Here is a 19193-nt window from a genome sequence, read left to right on the forward strand (position 1 = left end):
GTGTGTGAGAGAGTGAGTGAGAGAGTGAGTGTGTGTGTGAGGGTGTGTATGAGAGTGTGTGAGTGTGAGTGTGTGTGTGTGTGAGAGAGTGAGTGAGTGAGTGTGTGTGTTTGTTTGTGTGTGTGTGTGTGTGTGTATGAGAGTGTGTGAGTGTGTATGTGTGTGAGAGAGTGAGTGAGTGAGTGTGTGTGTGTGAGAGAGTGTGTGAGTGTGTGTGTGTGAGAGTGAGTGTGTGTGTGAGAGAGTGAGTGTGTGAGTGTGTGTGAGAGAGTGTGTGAGTGTGTGAGAGTGAGTGTGTGTGTGAGAGAGTGAGTGAGTGAGTGTGTGTGTGTGAGAGTGTGTGAGAGAGAGAGAGAAATAGAGATCAAAAGAGGCTGGGCAAAGATCTACCTTTATTGCTTTTCATTTCTCAGCAAAAATAATGAGAAAGAAACTGACCTATAATGCCTCTTCATCTTCTTTAAGTAATAATATTGCTAACAAGTGACTATGAGGAACAGAGTGGAGAGACCGTGAGGGTTAGCAGGTCTTCTAGTCAACCTCCAGAGAAACAGGACAGCGTTGGGTGATAACATTAGTAAACATCCTGAGCCTGACCAAACCCAGCTCCAAGGACCCGGTTTAATGAAGATAATTATGTTTTTCCATCTTTAATGACAGGAGTGGGCTGCTTTCAGACACTCGTCCCATAATATGCCTCCCTCTGCAGTATTCAGGACCTTTCAGACCTTTCTCTGCACAAATCCCTCGTCATCATAAATCTTTATGCCACAGCAAATTAACTTCAGGATTAGTTAACAGAAGCCTTGGTAATGCATACTTCAGCGGATCAAAACATCCAGAAACTTGGTCACATTGAGCAGCTTTTCCAGCTAACATATAACTCTGCAAGTTCATCACAATGACCAAAATGTCATGGTCACCTTTAATTTTATTAACTCACTGCATGCACATGACTGTTTAGCTTGAACTGTTATAAGCATCAGCTACACTAATTATTCTCCATTTGCTTTTCTGTTTCTACCTCAGGATGTCAAGATAACTAGAGATCACACTAGGGTTGTAGGTAATATCACCTCATCCAGCGATCTTTGTGTTCTCGGTCTTATGAGGTATCCTGCACAATGTTCAAAATTGTTCAACAGCTTAAAAATCCTTTGCAATCTGTACAATCTCAATTTATTGAAAAATTCATGAGGTTATACACACACACACACACACACACACACACATTACATTTACATCCAATAAAATAATGGTTTCAGAATAAATAGAGCAGCACTCTTAAATGCATTCAGGGAGTCCATAAAGACGTCATGTCTAATGTGAGGTAGACATCTGTTTTAAATACATAATCAAATAAAATAGCAATTAAAACTGAGCTTACAGAAAACAAACACATGAAACGGTTTACAGACTATCAGTGTCCAAACAGGTTCACCTTGGACATTTGCGGTGCAAAAATGGTTATACTGAATTAAAGTGGTCAGGAAGAACCACAGCCAACAAAGACCGAGACAGAATCACAGACTTGTCATAAAATATTGTACTGTTGTGTCATTGTGGAGCGTAAAACACCATGTTCTCGAGTGCGTTTCATTCATTCTGGTAGAATTCTGTCAAAAACTAGTTCATAAATATTAACCACATAAGAGCCATATACATAAGAATAAATATGGTACATAAGTGAAGTGATCTGCAGCTCTGGTTCAGTGCGTGAGCTCCTGAGGACACGGAGAATCAGACGCCAGAGCCTCACCGATTCTCTTCCCGTTCCAGGACGACACACACCAGCAGCGGGGAGGCTGGCCCTCCAGAGACGTCTCACACTGACAGACAGAGAAGAGTTAGTGTGCCGTTTCAGGGCAGGTTGGGTCGGTCGGGACAGACACGCACCTGTTTGGCCTTGTAGAATCCGTGCTTGTCACAGTTGGGCAGGTAAAAGCTGGTGAACTTCTCTCCTAACGTCTGCTGCGATTCAGTGATCAGATCCAGAGACGCATGCAGCTCCGTGTGACACGGACCCTAAATCACAGAAACACGCCATGGGTCAACCAAACATACAAACCTGGGAACAACTGGCGGAACACAAGTGACAAGTACACTTAAATATATCAGGCCAAAACTTAAGATCTGTGTATCTGAATTACATATCCATCCATTTGGATTAACACAGAATTATTTATTCAGCACTGATTTCTGTAATAGTACTAATTAACTGAATTGTCTTAAATACACAATAACCAGGTTTATGTATTTATCATCAATAAATCCAATTTGTTTCCATCTCATACATTATAGCTAATTGACATCACAACGAACATTTATGTTGATTCTTAACATAATAAATTAATTTTGAAAATATGATTTAAAAAAAAAAATCAAATAGGTTAAATTAATAAACTATGCCATCTTTTTTTTTTGTATGACTGACAAAACAGTGTTGCTAGTATATAACTATAGATAAATATTTTTTAATATATTTGAATTCGATTTTTAAAAAATATTTTAAAATAAATTGATGTTAAAGTAATTTTGTTGTTTTAAAGTGTCTATATAGTTTCTATTAATTTTTATTTCCGTTTAAGTTTGTTATTTTAGTACATCAAGTACATTTTAAATAACATTTTATTTAAAGTGGAAAAAAATCATATAGTTGTAGTTTAACTGTAGTAACCCTGTGACAAATATGCAACATTTAAGTTCATTAGTGTATGTTAAAACAGTGTAATTCAAATGGATGAACATTTTATATACAATTCAGAAACCGCTTCCGCCAGTGAATGTGAGGCTCTCTCCTGAAGCAGGGTTCAGTACCTGTTGGATCAGTTTCTTGCGGATGGCGTTGACTTTGGCCTTGATGCTCTCCTGTGCCTCCGCTGCGTCCCGCGGGTCCAGCGGCCGGTTGAGGCTCAGCAGGTGCTGCAGGGAGCCCTGGTCAGACGTGATGTCCGGGTCATCTAGAAACAAAACAGGAGTCCTGTGACCAATGACCACTTTTTTTCGTTTCAATGGTCATCAGCACCGTAAATCCTCAATTTTTTATATTTGGATTAAAAAAGGACGTACGTTTACTATAACGCTATACTTTGTATTGTATCAAATTACAAAAAAACTAGTTAAGGCTAATGCGAGGGTGTTTCTAATGCAGAGTCTGTGGGAGGGACGGTAAATTTGACAATTCTGACTGCCGTTATCAGTTTCTCTCAATTTTTTTCCTTTGATTGAAAGTTGTGAAAACTATCGTTTTTCTTTTGATATTTGAGCAAATGGGAACCCAAAAAATATATCTGTGACCCTGGAACACAAAACCAGTCATAAGATTTATACATCTGAAAGCTGAATAAATCATCTTTCCACTGATGTATGGTTTGTTAGGATAGGATAATATTTGAAAATCTGGAATCTGAGGGTGCAAAAAAATCTAAATATTGAGAAAATCATCTTTAAAGTTGTTCAAATGAAGTTCTTAGCAATGCATATCACTAATCAAACATTAAGTTTTGATATATTTACGGTAGGAGATTTACTAAATATCTTCACGGAACATGATCTTTACTTAATATCCTAATGATTTTTGGCATAAAAGAGAAATGTATAATTGTGACCCATACAATGTATTGTTGGCTATTGCTACAAATATCCCCCAGCGACTCAACACTGCTTTTGTGCTGCAGGGACACATACGTGCAAACAGACGACGGCGTTGTTGAAGCTATGAGGTTTTGTTTGCCATCAAACGGTTGAGCACTGCCACGTGTGTATGCGGTCACAAAATGTGGTGAAAATCTTACACGCCGGTAATAGTGTGATTAAGGTGTGTACATGTCTATACTGCACTTCAATAATGCGACTGAAATAGGAGTATTCCACATGTCTTAATCTGATTTGTGTTTACTTCGAGTATGATTTAAGCCGGATTAAGTTAATCAGAAGTTTGTTTGCACGGTAGATTCTTATTCAGAGTATTGTCTTGAATATTGTTTTCCATGTAAACGTCCTGACTGATGAGAAACACACCTTCTGTGCGGTCGTCCTCAGTGCAGACGGCGTGTCCGCGGGTCAGAGCGTGCAGCGGCCGCGGGTCGCTGGGTCTCGGGACGCAGCGCAGGCCGGCACCGCAGTGAGCCGTATAAACACCGCAGGACTCTCCTTTCTTCAGCGCGCAGGACATGCAGCATCCGCAGCCCGGCTCTCGCAGCACCTCCGGACAGTCCGAGGACACGGCGGGGCAGGAGTCCAGCTGCTCCTGAGAGCATGGAGCGCAGCGGATGGGTTCAGGCCTGATCACCGGAGAAAGATCCGCCGGACAGACGAGGACGCTCACCAACAACACCAACACACAAGGCCTTCTCATTGCAGAACCAGAGATGTGCTGAAGCCAATATCTGCTGCTGTATGTCAGATCTGCTCTCTGTGCGTGTGTGCCGTGTTTTATACCGTGACATGACCTCAGAGGAGTCAATCATTGACACGCCGCTCGCCTGTATTAATTACGCTGTTTTCAGTGCACAGGTTTGCTCTGGTTGCGCAGATGTCAATATTTACTCTAGGACGAAGTGTGCAATATGGGGCGACGCAACATCTGTGACCCGTTTCACCAGAAACAGGTTCATGATGCTGCCGTTTATCATCTGCACTCTCAAAAAAAAAAAAAAAAAAAAAAAAAAAAAAAGCTATTTGAAATGCATATCTTTTGTATATAAATGCTTTCTGCTTCAGTTTTGATCAATTTAATGCATTAATGCAAAATTGGATTGAACCCAAATTTAGCGAGCTTGAAAAATCTTGAAAAAAAAGTGCATTCAGCTCAAGATGTCATGTTTGTAGTGAGATTGCAATTTGAAGTATATTTGAAAGCCGTTTTTTTGCTTTTTTGTGTGTTATCACAAGTGGTTACAGGACTGCAAACTCGCAATTGCTCAGATAGTAGGAAATCTCCTTATTTACATTACAAAATTCACCAACATGTCAGGGGCCATGATTAATTGCAAGAAAGCATGTTTTTCCTTTTTCATTATTGTTAATCACACTAAATTAACTTGTTAAATAGACAGGCCTTTCATCCTGCCGCTCATACGCTGCTCAGATTTGTTTATCTTCATGTTAAAAGCCAGACTGCAGGATCCAGTCGTACGTGCTGCAGGAACACCATGAGGGGAATGTGTTCAGGCAGCAGATGGCCGTGTGTTGGCGGGAAGTGTGAATTCATGTGTGTGTATGTGTGTATGACAGAGGTGAGTCAGGGCCCTGCTGCGCTGCGACTTTGTGGTTGGATAGAGCTCTGGGTTAGTGGGTTTAATCTCTGTCCCAAATGTCACATGCACACAGAAGATGGGAAGAGAAGACGCTAGAATGGGTGTCCCTGAGATCACCCCCTCACAGGGATCTTTGCATGGTTCCTCTGGAGAAAGAAAAAAAGAGCTTTTGAGTTTGGATCACTCATAATAATAAAGAGATAACCACGCCCCCAACACATGCCATTGGTCGAGTCCAACATCACACTCTCAAAAAAAAAAAAAAAAACATACAAAAGCTGTCACTAGGATGGCACCCTTTCAAATGGTACTAATATGCATCATTTAGGTACTAATACACACACTTCAAGTGCTAAAATGCAACTACACTAGTCAACATTTGAAGTGGGTCAAAAAAAAAAAATCAAGGTTGTCCTAACACAAGAACACATTTTGGTTTTAGGACAACTTTGATGAAAGGTTTTGATCCTCTTCAAATGTTGACTACTGTATTATGGGGTAAATACGGTACAAAGCTGCATCTTTTGAAAAGGTACCACCCCAGTGACAGCTTTTGTCGTCTCATTTCTGAGCATGTATATCAATAACGTAGCATGTAAACACACATTTGCCTGTCACACAACAGGAGTTGTGCGAGCATATCTCAATGTGTTTTTGACCACACTTTGAGTTGGGTCACAAAAACAAGGTCATATGGTCATTGCATAACAGGACGGGTTAATCTGAGGTCTTCAGCCATCATAACATGTTTGTCATGAGGTGCCTGTGCAGTAATTAAGAGCTCCTGGTGTAGTATTAGTCCAACGGTGGACACTAAGATCTCTTGCATGAGGTCAACCAATAGTTCAAGACATCAGACGCTACAGATTTGTGATTCCAGTAGCATTAATAATTGAATCGAGCTTTAATGGGGAGCACATCTTATGAGTTCAAGCTTTGTTTGTGTGCTTGAACAAACACGGCTGATGTTCTTCAGGATTGCTGTAGGTCCATCAGTGCCTATACTCACACACGCCACGAGCAAATCATTTACATCCCACCCACACACACACACACAAGTCCAGTCATAGATTGTGCAAGAAGAACGAAAACAGTACACTAGAGATGGAGAATTAAACTTCAGAAAAAAATTAATTTAAATATTACAAACACAAATGATGACCTCGGGTGTGAAGAGAGGTGAAATGCTCAGCAGAAGATGTGTTGGCTGTTAAAGCTCACGGTCTGAGGGATCTTCATTCAATGGTGAGCTCATGTGTCGTGGCCTCCTCGATGTCTCGCATCAGATTCACCAGCCACTGCGGCAGATTCACCTGCTGAAACACAGACTAAACCAGTGATTCCCAAACCAGGCCTGTAATGACAACGCCATGATATCACAAGAGCAGAAGAAATAAAAACATGCCATTGAAACATGTTGATTTCTAATTTACATGCATTTAAACTTTTACGTTATTTTTGCTTTTAAATGTAAAATACAAGTGCATTTGCTAAAAAAATAATTAAATTAGTATAACATTTGTTTTTCAAATGTTTTGTAACCTTTACATAGTGTTTATAATCACAACAAGAAAACTGGACATTTTAGTGTTTTAGAAACGTTTAAAAATATTCCTCACAACATTTGGATATGAGTTATTAGCTAGATATTTCTGTACGGTCTATACATTAACTTAGCAGTTTAACCCTGAGAGGTGGATGCAGTCGACCCGTTGGGTTAAGTGTGCTTCTATATGAATGCTAACGCAGTTGGTTGGAAACACTTGCACCTTATGAGACGGTGACTTGCTTGTCCGTTTAGTTGTCTGTCTATCATGGTGGCTAGTAGGTACCCGAAGCTCTTTGAGGGTTAAACTCCAGTCTTTGCTGGTCTGAGGGATGCTCTGAGCTCCAGACGCAAGCTCCAGAGACTCATCAGGCTCCGCGAGCTCTGAGATGGTGTGTAAGGAACTCATGAAGAACACAGCAAGTCTGTTCTTCAACAAGAACGCCCTTCAGCCACTGAATGGATGCTTTGATCTAAAAGAACGTATGGATAGTCAAAGTATTTGGTATAATTTATTTTTAATTCTTGAAAAAAATATTTGATCAAAACTGCTTCACTGCTTAATTAAAATTTTTTTAAAAAAGTGCTGCAACTACTTAAAGATGCATAAAACACTGCATACACAAAAAGGGATTTGAAAGAAAAGAGCCATTATAATTTAGCTCAGTTAAGATTGTTGTGCAGCTGCTCAAGTGCAACATTCTCTTAAAAATTGTATAAAAGCGTTTCAAAACCTCATGACAACAAAAAGTGCATTTCTAAGAACTTGGCACATGAAAGGTTGTCGTTTTAGCATGGAGACTTTTAGAAGTCACTGACCGGTTTGCTCTTTGTTTAATCTTGCTTCTGTCTAGAAGAAATAGTTGGGATAATCCAGAGATACTTTCCCAACAGGCCACACAGATCCTCGATATAACTGTATCACACGTCCTGTAGGTTACCCATCTCACCTGCTACAAACACACTTCACCTGGTGATCGTGGTCACCTGTGGACATCATCAGATGCAGAGCGAAGAAGAAGAAACACCGCATCCACTGGCCTGGATGAATGAAAACACACAGGTGAGTCAGTATTGTGTATATGTTTTTAATGACTGATACAAGATACATTTACAAATAGCCTTTTATTCAGTATTTATTTCAAATTTAATAATGCATGCAGAATCTAATTAAATATCTGCAACATCACAGCATGATTCATTACTGAAACTATTTAGTGCAGTGGTTCTTAGCTCTGTTCCTAGGAACCCATGTCTCTGCACATGTTGCATGTCTGCCTTATATGACACACCTGATTTAGATCATCAGCTCGTTAGGAGAGACTCCAGGAACTGAACTGAGTGTGTCAAATAAGGGAGACAAATGTCCAGAGCGGGGCTCCCCAGGACCAGGATTAAAAACCACTGACTTAGTGTAATCATGTTTTCATTATGAATGTGGAAGGATGGTATCCAATGACTCAATTAACCTGAGATTGGGTTAAGTGTGCTTCTATATGAATGCTAACGCAGTTGGTTGGAAACACTTGCACCTTATGAGACGGTGACTTGCTTGTCCGTTTAGTTGTCTGTCTATCATGGTGGCTAGTAGGCACCCGAAGCTCTTTGAGGGTTAAACTCCAGTCTTTGCTGGTCTGAGGGATGCTCTGAGCTCCAGACGCAAGCTCCAGAGACTCATCAGGCTCCGCGAGCTCTGAGATGGTGTGTAAGGAACTCATGAAGAACACAGCAAGTCTGTTCTTCAACAAGAACGCCCTTCAGCCACTGAATGGATGCTTTGATCTAAAAGAACGTATGGATAGTCAAAGTATTTGGCATAATTTATTTTTAATTCTTGAAAAAATATTTGATCAAAACTGCTTCACTGCTTAATTAAATTTTTTTTTAAAAAGTGCTGCAACTACTTAAAGATGCATAAAACAAAGCATACACAAAAAGCGATTTGAAAGAAAAGAGCCATTATAATTTAAGCGTTTCAAAACCTCATGACAACAAAAAGTGCATTTCTAAGAACTTGGCACATGAAAGGTTGTCGTTTTAGCATGGAGACTTTTAGAAGTCACTGACCAGTTTGCTCTTTGTTTAATCTTGCTTCTGTCTAAAAGAAATAGTTGGGATAATCCAGAGATACTTTCCCAACAGGCCACACAGATCCTCGATATAACTGTATCACACGTCCTGTAGGTTACCCATCTCACCTGCTACAAAAAGTCACTGTTTCTCCTCACAAACCGAATCAGAATAAGTGTACAGAATCAGAGAATGAGTTTTGTGCTTGTAAACACACACCAGTCTACAGAGATCTATACGCTGTGTGTGTGTGTGTGAGTTTGTGTGTGAGTGTGTGTGAGTTTGTGTGTGTGTGTGCGTGTGTGTGTGTGTGTGTGTGTGTGTGTGTGTGTGTGTGTGTGTGTGTGTGTGTGTGTGTGTACTCAGACAACAAGAGAGGATCCAAATGCAGATATATATTTCAACAATAAATGTCATCATCATCCTCATCATCACCATCAGATATAAAACACAGGAACTAGGGGGAAAAAACAGAACTGATCAAACCCAACAAACCACCATAGAAAGACAATACCAGACTGTTGGGCTCATATCCCAGCACTCCCTAGTCCCCCCCGAGCTGAGTCTTTGAGGCAGCACATCTAAAAACAAAATAATAGTCAACCGTTGAGAACAGTTGTACTTCAATTGTTGTTGACCTCCGTGTCAGTAGATGATCACTGTACCCTTGTGCCCACATAGACTACACATAACTGACCTCTTTAACATCAAACCACCCGCCTCGCTCAGTCATAAGCCTCAGTAACACGTCACACATTCATGAGTGAAGACCTCTTGTGCACGTAGTTCTCTTCCTGTGTAAAACAGAGTATTTAATAGTTCCAGTCATGTGAATATCACACTGATATTATTACAGTGAATGCTGATGACAAAATCATGTCCAATCATTACACTTCAGATTGAGATTTCATTTAATTGGCACATATTCAGCATGTGGAGGTTTGTCCCTGCTAATCACACACTTTATCACAACATACACACACACAGTGGGGTCCAAATGCCTGACACCACACTGACAATCCAAGATACAAAATATAGTTTAAATCTGGAAAGAAACATAATTTAAACTAAGTTATGACATTTAATAAATAGCCAGCTGACAAAAATATGCTCTGCAAATGTTTTGCTAACATTCCCATTAAATTATGAAAACAATATTTCTGAACGTTCTATGAATGTTCAAAGTGGGGGTATATATATATATATATATAATGTATAGGCTATACAAACATTAAGGAAACACTGCATTTGATAATTTTGCAAACATTATGGGAATGTTATTTTTGAATGTTCTTTGGATGTTTTGAGTAGTTAGTGGTGACATTTAAAAAACATTAGATGAACGATTAAAATGGTTCAGAAATAAAACATTACATGAATGATGTATAAATAATGTTTTTCTGCTAACATTTTGAGAGCATTGGTAAACAACAGATAACAAACGCTCCATTACCGTAAGTAAACGCGTGTCACTGATCATGTGACACTTTCACATTCATTTTTTTTTTCACTCCAGTAACTACACCTCACTCTATTTGTTCTACTAATGCAATTTGTAATAAAAAATTACATTCAATCATGAGAATGTGAAACTGAAGCTTTTTAGTGCAGTGTCAGATGATTTGGACTCCACTGTATGTATGAATATTAATATCAGATTGTAGTGTATAGTCTCAGAACAGTCTATCAGTGTGACTGCAGCTGAGGATGATGATGATGAAGCTGTTATCAAACTCCCTGATTTCTCTTGTTCTATGTACACACATGCTGCTTTGAAACAGTGTGTACTGATATATAATCATTCTGTGTCCTGGTGTAAGGCTTTGGAAGTGTCACATAACTTGATTTTTATGATATTATTACAGCTTATTATTACATTATTTGCAGCTGTAAATGTGTCTTCAAGATAGAAACATCGGAGATCTTTGATTTCTCCAGTCTCAAACTTTAGCAACATGATGAAGATGAAGGAGTGTGTGAGAATCACAATCTAGTGCACTGATGCAGAGCACGTACTGCTGCTATTGCTGCTCTATATATATCATAAACGTGCCACATTCATTCAAATGCACTGGAGAGTTTAATACAAAAAATACACAACTCTGATTGTAAGAACTTCTACTATGTACAGCTCATAAAAGAAGTTGGCATAAAAACTGAGAAATGACGCATTGCAGAAGATCATTCAAGGCTCTGACTGCCCAGGTTTAAAAAAAAAGTACACTTCCATAATGTACTTAAGATGCTCTATTTTTGCGCACTCATTTTGTACTTAATATACCAAAAATGATTCTTTAGATAAACTTAAGAACATCTAAGTGTACTCAACTGTGATATTTTGGGACACTGTGAATATGAACTAAAATGTGCTTTTAACATACTATCTCTGTATTTAAAATACTGTATTTAGTCAGCGCTTGTAGTACACTTGAGTGTACTAGTGTATGAAAGATGGTTCAAGTGTACTACAAGTGGTAAATAAATACGTTTTTTAAATACAAAGACAGTATGTTAAAAGCACAGTTTATTTCATATAGTCAAGGTGTCCCAAAATAGCACAGTTGAGTACACTTAGATGATCTTATGTTTATCTAAAGAATCATTTTTAGTATATTAAGTACAAAATGAGCACTTTAAGTACATTATGGAAGTGTCTGGGTGTTCCTGCAGCGAGACAGAATCCTTTGGGAATCCATGGATGTCGACTTGAACCGGCTTTCACAGACACACCAGTAATTTCATGATTCACGAGGGAAAGAAATGCAGGACAGGACCTGAGTTCATCCAGGAGGAACTGATGTGATGTCTCTGAAGGAGCGTGCAGTGAAGATCCGTTCACAGCTGGAGCAGAGAAGGTGAATAAAGGGAAGACGGTTCATTCTTTCATACTGTAGTGTGCGATTGGTCCTACATCTCCCCCCCTTTGACCTCCTGCTCTTCTCCTAGCGTAGGCACGTTAGCGGCGGTGCTCCGCGAGCCCTGAGCGACCCGGGCGGCGAGCCCCGAGGCCATGGATGCGGTGCTGCCGGCTTTGGTGTGTGTGCTGCTGGAGCGGGCGATAGCGTGAACCCTGCGCTCCAGGACGCCGGTGTGATGCAGCGCTCGGCTCCCCGGATCCTGCGCTTTACCCTCCAGGAAATATGTGAGCATCTGACCTTTGCCCTTCACGCTGACATTGCCACGGCACACCAGATCATAGTCGCTCTGAAGCAGACGGTTCGCTTCCTCCGTCACCTGGAAGATCAGCCATGCTCAAATCAATATACTGTACACACACATTTATTTGTGCATGCATGTGTCATTATGGAGGTCCAAAACATGTACTGTGGGTTATACACAGTTATGTAGCATAAAGAAATAAAGCCAGTTCAGAACCATAAAGATTGTTTTATCATGACATTATTAGCACAAAGTCTCACTACTGTAATATCTATGTACATTTGATTGAAGTTGTTAGTGTTATCAATTGCTAAATCATCACAAATGAAAGAAGGTACAGCCTATGCTACAAGATACAGTATATGCATGTAATTAAAAATACATCTGATAAAACATTTTTTGTTTTTTTGTTAAATTCGCCCATACAGACGTGTATCATATATCATATCCACTCTAAAACTAGTTTTTGGTGAAACATCTGTGCACTTAAAATACAGCACACCATATAAATACACATGTAAATATAGAGTAAATGCAAGTAAACAATTTAAGTGAACCTGAATAACTACATTTGCTACTATGACAAAAACTTACACTAACTCAGATATTTGAGTTTATTTATAATTAATGTGGTCTTATTTCAACGGACCCTTTCCACAACACTGTGACGACGCGTTTAACGGTCATCAGCATCATAAATCCTCGAAAGTATTTCATATTTGTATTTTTTTTAAATGCATGTACATTTATAACACTATTCTTTGTATTATATCAAATTACAAAAAAACAGTTAAGGCTAATGCGAGGGTGTTTCTACGGGAGGGACGGTAAACTTGACATCGTTCTCTCTTCTGACTGCCGTTATCAGTCTCTCTCAATTTTTTTCCTTTGATTAAAAGTCGTGAAAACACTATCGTGGATTATTTCCTTTGCTATTTCAGCAAATGGGAATGCAAAAATATATATTTGTGGTACTCTCCCATTCACTGCTCAAGCAATCACTTGCATGATATTCAGAGAATGCATGCATTATTGTGATATTCACACAGTCACAGAATTATATTTCGAGTGAATGTTGTACCTGTATCTTCCCAGGCACTCCGGTGCTGTCCATGCGGCTGGCCACGTTCACCGTGTTTCCCCAGATATCATACTGCGGCCGGCGGGCCCCGATGACCCCGGCCACCACCGGACCCACATTAATACCTGAGCATTCACACATAAACCATCAGAGAACATCCAGAACATTCACTGAGAATGAGGACGAGATGACACAGAGCTAAAGGTACAGATTTGCTAAAGGACCAGAGTCAAACACAGCACGTGTGAAGACGTACCCACTCTCAAGACGAAGTCGTTATAAGACTGATAGTTGATTTCATCCAGAACGTCAAACATCTCGATGGCGAAGTCTGCGATGGTGCTCAGGTGCTCCGCAGGGGATCTCTTTGCCTGTAAAGGAGTAAGCGAACGCTGTTCACAGATGCTCTGTAAGTATTACTCTGCATCATGTCCAGTGTGGCTGAATCAGTGACCTTGGTTCCGATGGTGGGCACCAAACCCACCGCTGCCATGTACGTGCTGCCGATGGTCTTGATCTTCTCAATGTCTTTATAACACTCTTTATCCATCAGCTGCAAAATGGTAGAAATACAAAATGGAATGGATTCAGCTTGGATTGTCATTGCTTGAGATAAAAGAATCATTAACTGAAACAGTGTCATTTTAACATAATTGAGATACTATTATAATTTTTAATGTTTTGAATAAGATTATATTTTTATATTTTCTGCTTAATGTTAAGAAATGACCTCGTCGAAGTCGGCGATGATCTCGTTGAGCAGCCGCAGACACTCGACGCCCATGTTATTTCCATCCAGCTCGATGTAGAAGTCATTAAAGTTGGGAATGGAAGCGAACAGCACCCCAACCTGAGCGTAGGACTGGTAATACAGATCCTGTAACACCAGAAGCACACTGTCAGCTCGGTGTTTATGACACAACATCACCGTCAAACAGCGCTGCGGCGAGCTCTCACCATGTTTCTGGGGTTAGACAGCAGAAAGTGCTGAGCTACATGAACCGGCAGCAGGTTGAACAGGATCCTCTTGTTGTCCAGTTTGACTTTCTCCATGCCGTCTCTCTCCTCCTCCGCCTGCACACACACACACACACACACACAGACACACACACACCCACAGAAACACAGACACACACACACACACACACACAGACAGACACACACACAGGCAGACACACACACACACAAACATTAGTTTTTATGGTTTATGAGGACTCTCCATAGGTGTAATGTATTTTTCAAACTGTATTTTCTATCACTCTACACCAACCCTGTTAATTTTTAGTTTTAACTATAATACCGTTTTTTACTGCATTTTTTATCAAATAAATGCAGCCTTGATAAGCAGAAGAGGCTTCTTTCAAAAACATTCAAACATTTTAATGTCCCAGCGACCCTACAGAGGATGCGCGGTGCTGAGAATGAATGGATGGCAGCGGTGGGAGGTTGTTGCTGTTGTTTTATGTTTTTGTGACTGCAGTGTCAGGAGTGTGTGATGCGCTGCTGTACCTGAGTGGCCCAGAGGAAGTCCAGGCGCAGCTTGAGCTCCATCTGTCTGGAGTGAAGGGCCAGAGTGGTGAAGAACATCAGCAGAGAGAGGACGGGCTCCAGACCGCGAGCGCTCATCAACACCGTCCTGCACTCCAAACACACACCATCACAGAGATTCAGCTCAAGCTTTTAATGGACAGCTCGTACACTACCTGTCAAACGTTTCTGAACAGTAAGATTTTTTATGTTTCTTCTGCTCACCAAGCCTGTATTTATTTGACCCACAGTCCAGCAAAAGCAGTAATATTGTGAAATATTTTTTCTATTTAAAATAACTGCTCTCTATGTGAATAAATTTTAAAATATAATTTATTTCTGTGATGCGCAGCTGAATTTTCAGCATCATTCCTCCAGTCTTCAGTGTCACATGATCTTCAGAAATCAGTATAATATGCTGATCTGCTGCTCAAGAAACATTTTTATTATTATTATCATTAATATTCAAAACAGTTGAGTACATTTCTTCAGGATTCTTTTATGAATAGAAAGATCCAAAGATCAACATTTATCTGAAATGAAAAGCTTTTGTAACATTATACACTGGAAGTATAATGACTTGTGTATAATGTGTCAAAACCTTGGAGTCAGTATAAAGTACCTTCAATACCCCGACTGAGGTGAGACCCTTGAGCAAGAACCGAACCGCCTACTGCTCCGGGGGTGTGTGTGTGTGTGTGTGTGTGTGTTCGCTGCTGTGTGTGTGTGTGTGTGTGTGTGTGTGTGTTCGCTGCTGTGTGTGTGTGTGTGCGTGTGTGCTTTAAATACAGAGCCCAAATTCTGTGTATGGGTCACTATACTTGGCCACACATCACATCACTTCACTCACTAACCTTACTGTTCAAAAACTTTTGACTGGTAGTGAAGATTCTGAGCTTAGCTTTCATTGATCAGTAGTTGTGATGGTTTGTGTGTTTTTCTGTGTATCCAGTGATCTCTCACCCCGAGGAGCGTCTGAATCCGCTGAGCTCCAGCACGGTGATGTACAGCACCAGCAGCAGCAGCAGCAGCAGGAGTTTGGACAGCCAGGACACTCGCAGGAACAGCGCCACGGTCAGCGTCCCCAGCATGCAGCACAGAAAGGCGTACTGCGCTCCTTCACACGGCAGCTCAGCCATGGTGCGGTTCAGGCCTGTGGACACGTCGATGATCACGATGGAGCGCGTGGAGTCAGTCGGCCAGAGCCACGGCATGCAGCCCACCTGACACACACAGAGAGAGAGAAAGGGTTTAATGAAGAAAAGATGTTTCATGTGTTATGAATCTCTGTGATTCTTCAGTCTGGATTGACTGAACCTGAGCACTAAAGTCAAGTCACCATTATTTATATTGCGCTTTTTACAAAACAGCTTTACAGTATTAAACAGGCAAATAGTGCCTCTGGCCAGACGAGACCAGCAGTTTAATTCTAGGCTGCAACAAAATCAATCTGAGATATGCAGCAAGTTCAGCTCCAGTAAAGTGATGTAAGAGTGAGTTACCACACAGGCCTGGGCCACGGCGTATATTAAGAGCACTATGAACACACACAGGACGGTCCGGATCTGTATGCTGAGGCACCCTGGAAAACACTGAGACACACAGAGACACACAGAGACACAGAGATCAATGGTGAGAGATCAGCTTACGGATATGAACCAGTCAGCTTCTGGAAAAAAACGTAAATTAAATTACGTGCACACAGTTATTTTTTGACTGATCTTATTGCATATGCATATGCAGGAGTTTCCCTTTCTAAAAAGATTTAAGTATTTAAATCAACCATGCAGCGTGATTTACTAAGGCTTCCTCAGTTTATTGGTATTTGTGTCGTTATTTAACACCCAGTAAAGCATCTTTTAACATCGGCTCTGCTCATTTGCAACAATAATTTGTGCTGCTCTCAGTAGATTGTGTTGCTCATTATGGAAATGAATCTGTGTTATCAGCAGTACGTTCCACTCTCATCTGTGTTTAGTAAATCTGGCTCATAAATAGTTAGAAACGATGTGAAACTGAAGATGACACACGACGGTTCAGCTGGACTGGTGAAGGTGGTGTTGAGTGAGTTTTTACCTGAACTCTAGAGATGTGCAGGTACATGATGCACACGACCAGGAAACAGATGCAGAAGACCAGCAACACCAACACAAGCGTCCCCCTGAGAACAACAACACGAGAGAAAATAACAGTGAACGCTCAGAAGAGTGAACACTGTGTGATGAGAACGCCTGCTTCTCTCACGTTCAGCTCTGACTCCACATTTCAGTCAAACTCTACAGTCACTTTCTGTGAAAACTACATTCAGATTCAACAGTCAGAATTAATTCAGTCCGATTGAACCAAAAATGGTGCATGTAAACATAGCCACTGTTTCTGCGTGGGATCAGGATCCGGCGTGATGGGGTGACGCTCCGCTGTACGTACTGTGGAATGATGAGCAGGTAGAGGATTGCGATCAGAGCCGTGAGGACGAGAGACAGAAGCACAGCGCCGGTGAAGTACTCGTCATTCAGCTGATGATACTGCAGAAACACAGCACACAGCACGCTCAAACACTCAGCTTACACATGCTGAAATACTCTGACCTCACAGCAGATCACATACACATGATTCAGCTCAAAGCCACACGCTCATCCCAGCAAACCAGCATTCCCATATGGTTATTTTTTGGGAGTCAAATAGGAACGTTCTGGGAACTTTCTCTATAGGTTCGTTTAATTGTAACCTAAAACCAATCTTTCCAGAATGTTGCAGGGAGGTTTGCTTTTTTTTGGTTTTGTTTTGTTTTTGTAAAAAACAATTAAAAACCTGTACAGAAAGTTCCCTACAGGGAATGTACACTTGTCCAGTTTCGTCTGGAGTGAGTCTCAGACCACGTCCTGAAGTAGTTTGAGTGATCGGAAAAGTTTCGGATGGCATTTACACCTGGTCTTTTCATGACCAGGTGTAAACAGGTTCTTTGTCACATCTAGTGTGGACAGACAAAATGCTTGTCACTAGAATCTTACTGCATCTTATTCTCGTTAGGACACACTGTTACAGTGTTTGAATCACAGGGACTTGCTTACAGTGCACACAGAAATGTGAGCCTGCAGCACAAAAGCAGTGTTAAGTCGCTGGGGTATATTTGTAGCAATAGCCAACAATACATTGTATGGGTCACAATTATACATTTCTCTTTTATGCCAAAAATCATTAGGATATTAAGATCATGTTCCATGAAGATATTTTGTAAATCTCCTACCGTAAATACATCAAAACTTAATTTTTGATTAATAATAAGAACTTCATTTGAACAACTTTAAAGATGATTTTCTCAATATTTTTTTGCACCCTCAGATTCCAGATTTTCAAATATTGTCCTATCCTAACAAACCATACATCAATGGAAAGCTTATTTGTTCAGCTTTCAGATGATGTATGAATCTCAATTTCACAAAATTGACCCTTATGACTGGTTCTGTGGGCCAGGGTCACATATCAGCACTGTGTCATACACTGGGGTCAAAACCAGTCCTGTTTAGCACAGTAACTCCCGGTTAAACTCAGCACAGGACTCTCACCCTGCGCTCTCGCTCCGAGTCTCTGTAGGTGAGCGTGAGGTAGTGCAGGTCGGCCGTGTCGGACTCCGTCTGCCGGGCCTCGATCAGACGGCTGATGTAGCGGTTGACCCGTGTCCCCGGGCTGCTCTGGGTCACGTTAGCCGCCGTGGAGGTACGGTTCCTCAGCTTCTCCGGAGCCGAGCGCAGCACCCTCCTCTGCCAATCACAGACACGATCACATGACCACATGATGAGGCTGTGAGAGTGACAGCATGAGCTGAACAGCAGATCTCAGACACGTCAGTATCAGCAGACACAGGGAAACCGCTCTGGATTCATTCAGCATTATGTGTTTTCTCAGAGTCTCATCATACCTTGTCCCCATCCTCACAGTTCATGACGTTGGAGAAGGGAATCTCAGCCTTGAACATCTTGCGGCAGTGCATGAGCTGCACCAGCAAGTAACACACCGTCTTAAACTTCATCTTTTTGGCAGGTTTGATGTCTGACAGGATCAAACCAGGAATAATCTGGAAAAACACACACAAAACACTCAAATTATGTCAGTCATGCTGAACAATGGCATATATTTACAATAAAAACGCTGCCATCATTTATAAATTCATGCTGTAGCCTATTCTACAATGACAAGTTACTTTTTGGGGAGAATTTATAATAAAGCCAAATGTGACCCTGGAGCATAAAAGCAGTCATAAGTCGCTGGGGGATATTTGTAGCAATAGCCAACAATACATTGTATGGGTCACAATTATACATTTCTCTTTTATGCCAAAAATCATTAGGATATTAAGTAAAGATCATGTTCCATGAAGATATTTAGTAAATCTCCTACCGTAAATATATCAAAACTTAATGTTTGATTAGTAATATGCATTGCTAAGAACTTCATCTGAACAACTTTAAAGATGATTTTCTCAATATTTAGATTTTTTTGCACCCTCAGATTCCAGATTTTCAAATAGTTGTATCTCAGCCAAATATTGTCC

General features: G+C 40.7%; 2 protein-coding genes and 1 long non-coding RNA gene across 5 annotated transcripts in view; 1 reads left to right on the forward strand and 2 right to left on the reverse strand.

Annotated features, from left to right (window-relative positions):
* Nucleotides 1-16200, forward strand: part of LOC107568334 (uncharacterized) — a 20370-nt gene extending 4170 nt beyond the window's left edge. Inside the window, exons 2-3 of the long non-coding RNA XR_001606743.1 lie at nucleotides 524-526; nucleotides 16125-16200. This is a non-coding gene — a long non-coding RNA (uncharacterized lncRNA). The remainder of the gene's footprint in view (nucleotides 1-523; nucleotides 527-16124) is intronic.
* Nucleotides 1179-9004, reverse strand: LOC107568332 (insulin-like growth factor-binding protein 1). 2 transcript variants are annotated; one of them, XM_016254290.1, is made up of 8 exons: nucleotides 8010-8081; nucleotides 7624-7845; nucleotides 7028-7277; nucleotides 6421-6574; nucleotides 4021-4484; nucleotides 2818-2960; nucleotides 1897-2025; nucleotides 1179-1829 (listed from the first exon to the last, which is right to left on the reverse strand). In XM_016254290.1, the coding sequence occupies exons 5-8, from the start codon at nucleotides 4355-4357 to the stop codon at nucleotides 1710-1712; spliced, it is 729 nt and encodes a 242-aa protein (XP_016109776.1). In that variant the 5' UTR covers nucleotides 4358-4484; nucleotides 6421-6574; nucleotides 7028-7277; nucleotides 7624-7845; nucleotides 8010-8081; the 3' UTR covers nucleotides 1179-1709. The 2 variants fall into 2 exon arrangements, with proteins under 2 accessions (XP_016109776.1, XP_016109777.1); XM_016254291.1 differs by lacking the exons at nucleotides 7028-7277; nucleotides 7624-7845; nucleotides 8010-8081 and adding exons at nucleotides 8337-8586; nucleotides 8872-9004.
* Nucleotides 9607-18764, reverse strand: LOC107568330 (adenylate cyclase type 1-like). Of its 2 annotated transcripts, XR_001606742.1 has the most exons (14): nucleotides 18561-18764; nucleotides 18208-18402; nucleotides 17069-17166; nucleotides 16718-16802; nucleotides 16144-16233; nucleotides 15605-15864; nucleotides 14624-14750; nucleotides 14072-14188; nucleotides 13845-13991; nucleotides 13569-13667; nucleotides 13371-13485; nucleotides 13115-13239; nucleotides 11649-12108; nucleotides 9607-9668 (listed from the first exon to the last, which is right to left on the reverse strand). XR_001606742.1 is itself a non-coding variant. In XM_016254288.1 (13 exons), exons 1-13 carry the CDS (start codon nucleotides 18669-18671, stop codon nucleotides 11782-11784), a joined length of 1896 nt encoding a protein of 631 aa, XP_016109774.1. In that variant the 5' UTR covers nucleotides 18672-18764; the 3' UTR covers nucleotides 11464-11781. The 2 variants fall into 2 exon arrangements, 1 of the variants encoding a protein (XP_016109774.1); XM_016254288.1 differs by lacking the exon at nucleotides 9607-9668 and having other exon boundaries at nucleotides 11464-12108.
* Between the last annotated feature and the right edge of the window lie 429 nt (nucleotides 18765-19193).

This window comes from Sinocyclocheilus grahami, unplaced genomic scaffold (genome assembly GCF_001515645.1).
Source record: "Sinocyclocheilus grahami isolate Dianchi unplaced genomic scaffold, SAMN03320097.WGS_v1.1 scaffold1235.1, whole genome shotgun sequence".
NCBI lineage: Eukaryota > Metazoa > Chordata > Actinopteri > Cypriniformes > Cyprinidae > Sinocyclocheilus > Sinocyclocheilus grahami.

Coding starts and splice junctions, on each gene's coding strand:
- LOC107568332 (XM_016254291.1), bottom strand. CDS start 4,357: ATGAGAAGGCCTTGTGTGTTGGTGTTGTTGGTGAGCGTCCTCGTCTGT. Junction 2,026..2,817: donor GCAAGAAACTGATCCAACAG/GTACTGAACCCT, acceptor TCTGTGATTTAG/GGTCCGTGTCACACGGAGCT. Junction 1,830..1,896: donor GATTCTACAAGGCCAAACAG/GTGCGTGTCTGT, acceptor TCTGTCTGTCAG/TGTGAGACGTCTCTGGAGGG.
- LOC107568330 (XM_016254288.1), bottom strand. CDS start 18,671: ATGAAGTTTAAGACGGTGTGTTACTTGCTGGTGCAGCTCATGCACTGC. Junction 14,751..15,604: donor GGATTCAGACGCTCCTCGGG/GTGAGAGATCAC, acceptor TTTGGAGTGCAG/GACGGTGTTGATGAGCGCTC. Junction 14,189..14,623: donor ACTTCCTCTGGGCCACTCAG/GTACAGCAGCGC, acceptor GTGTGTGTGCAG/GCGGAGGAGGAGAGAGACGG.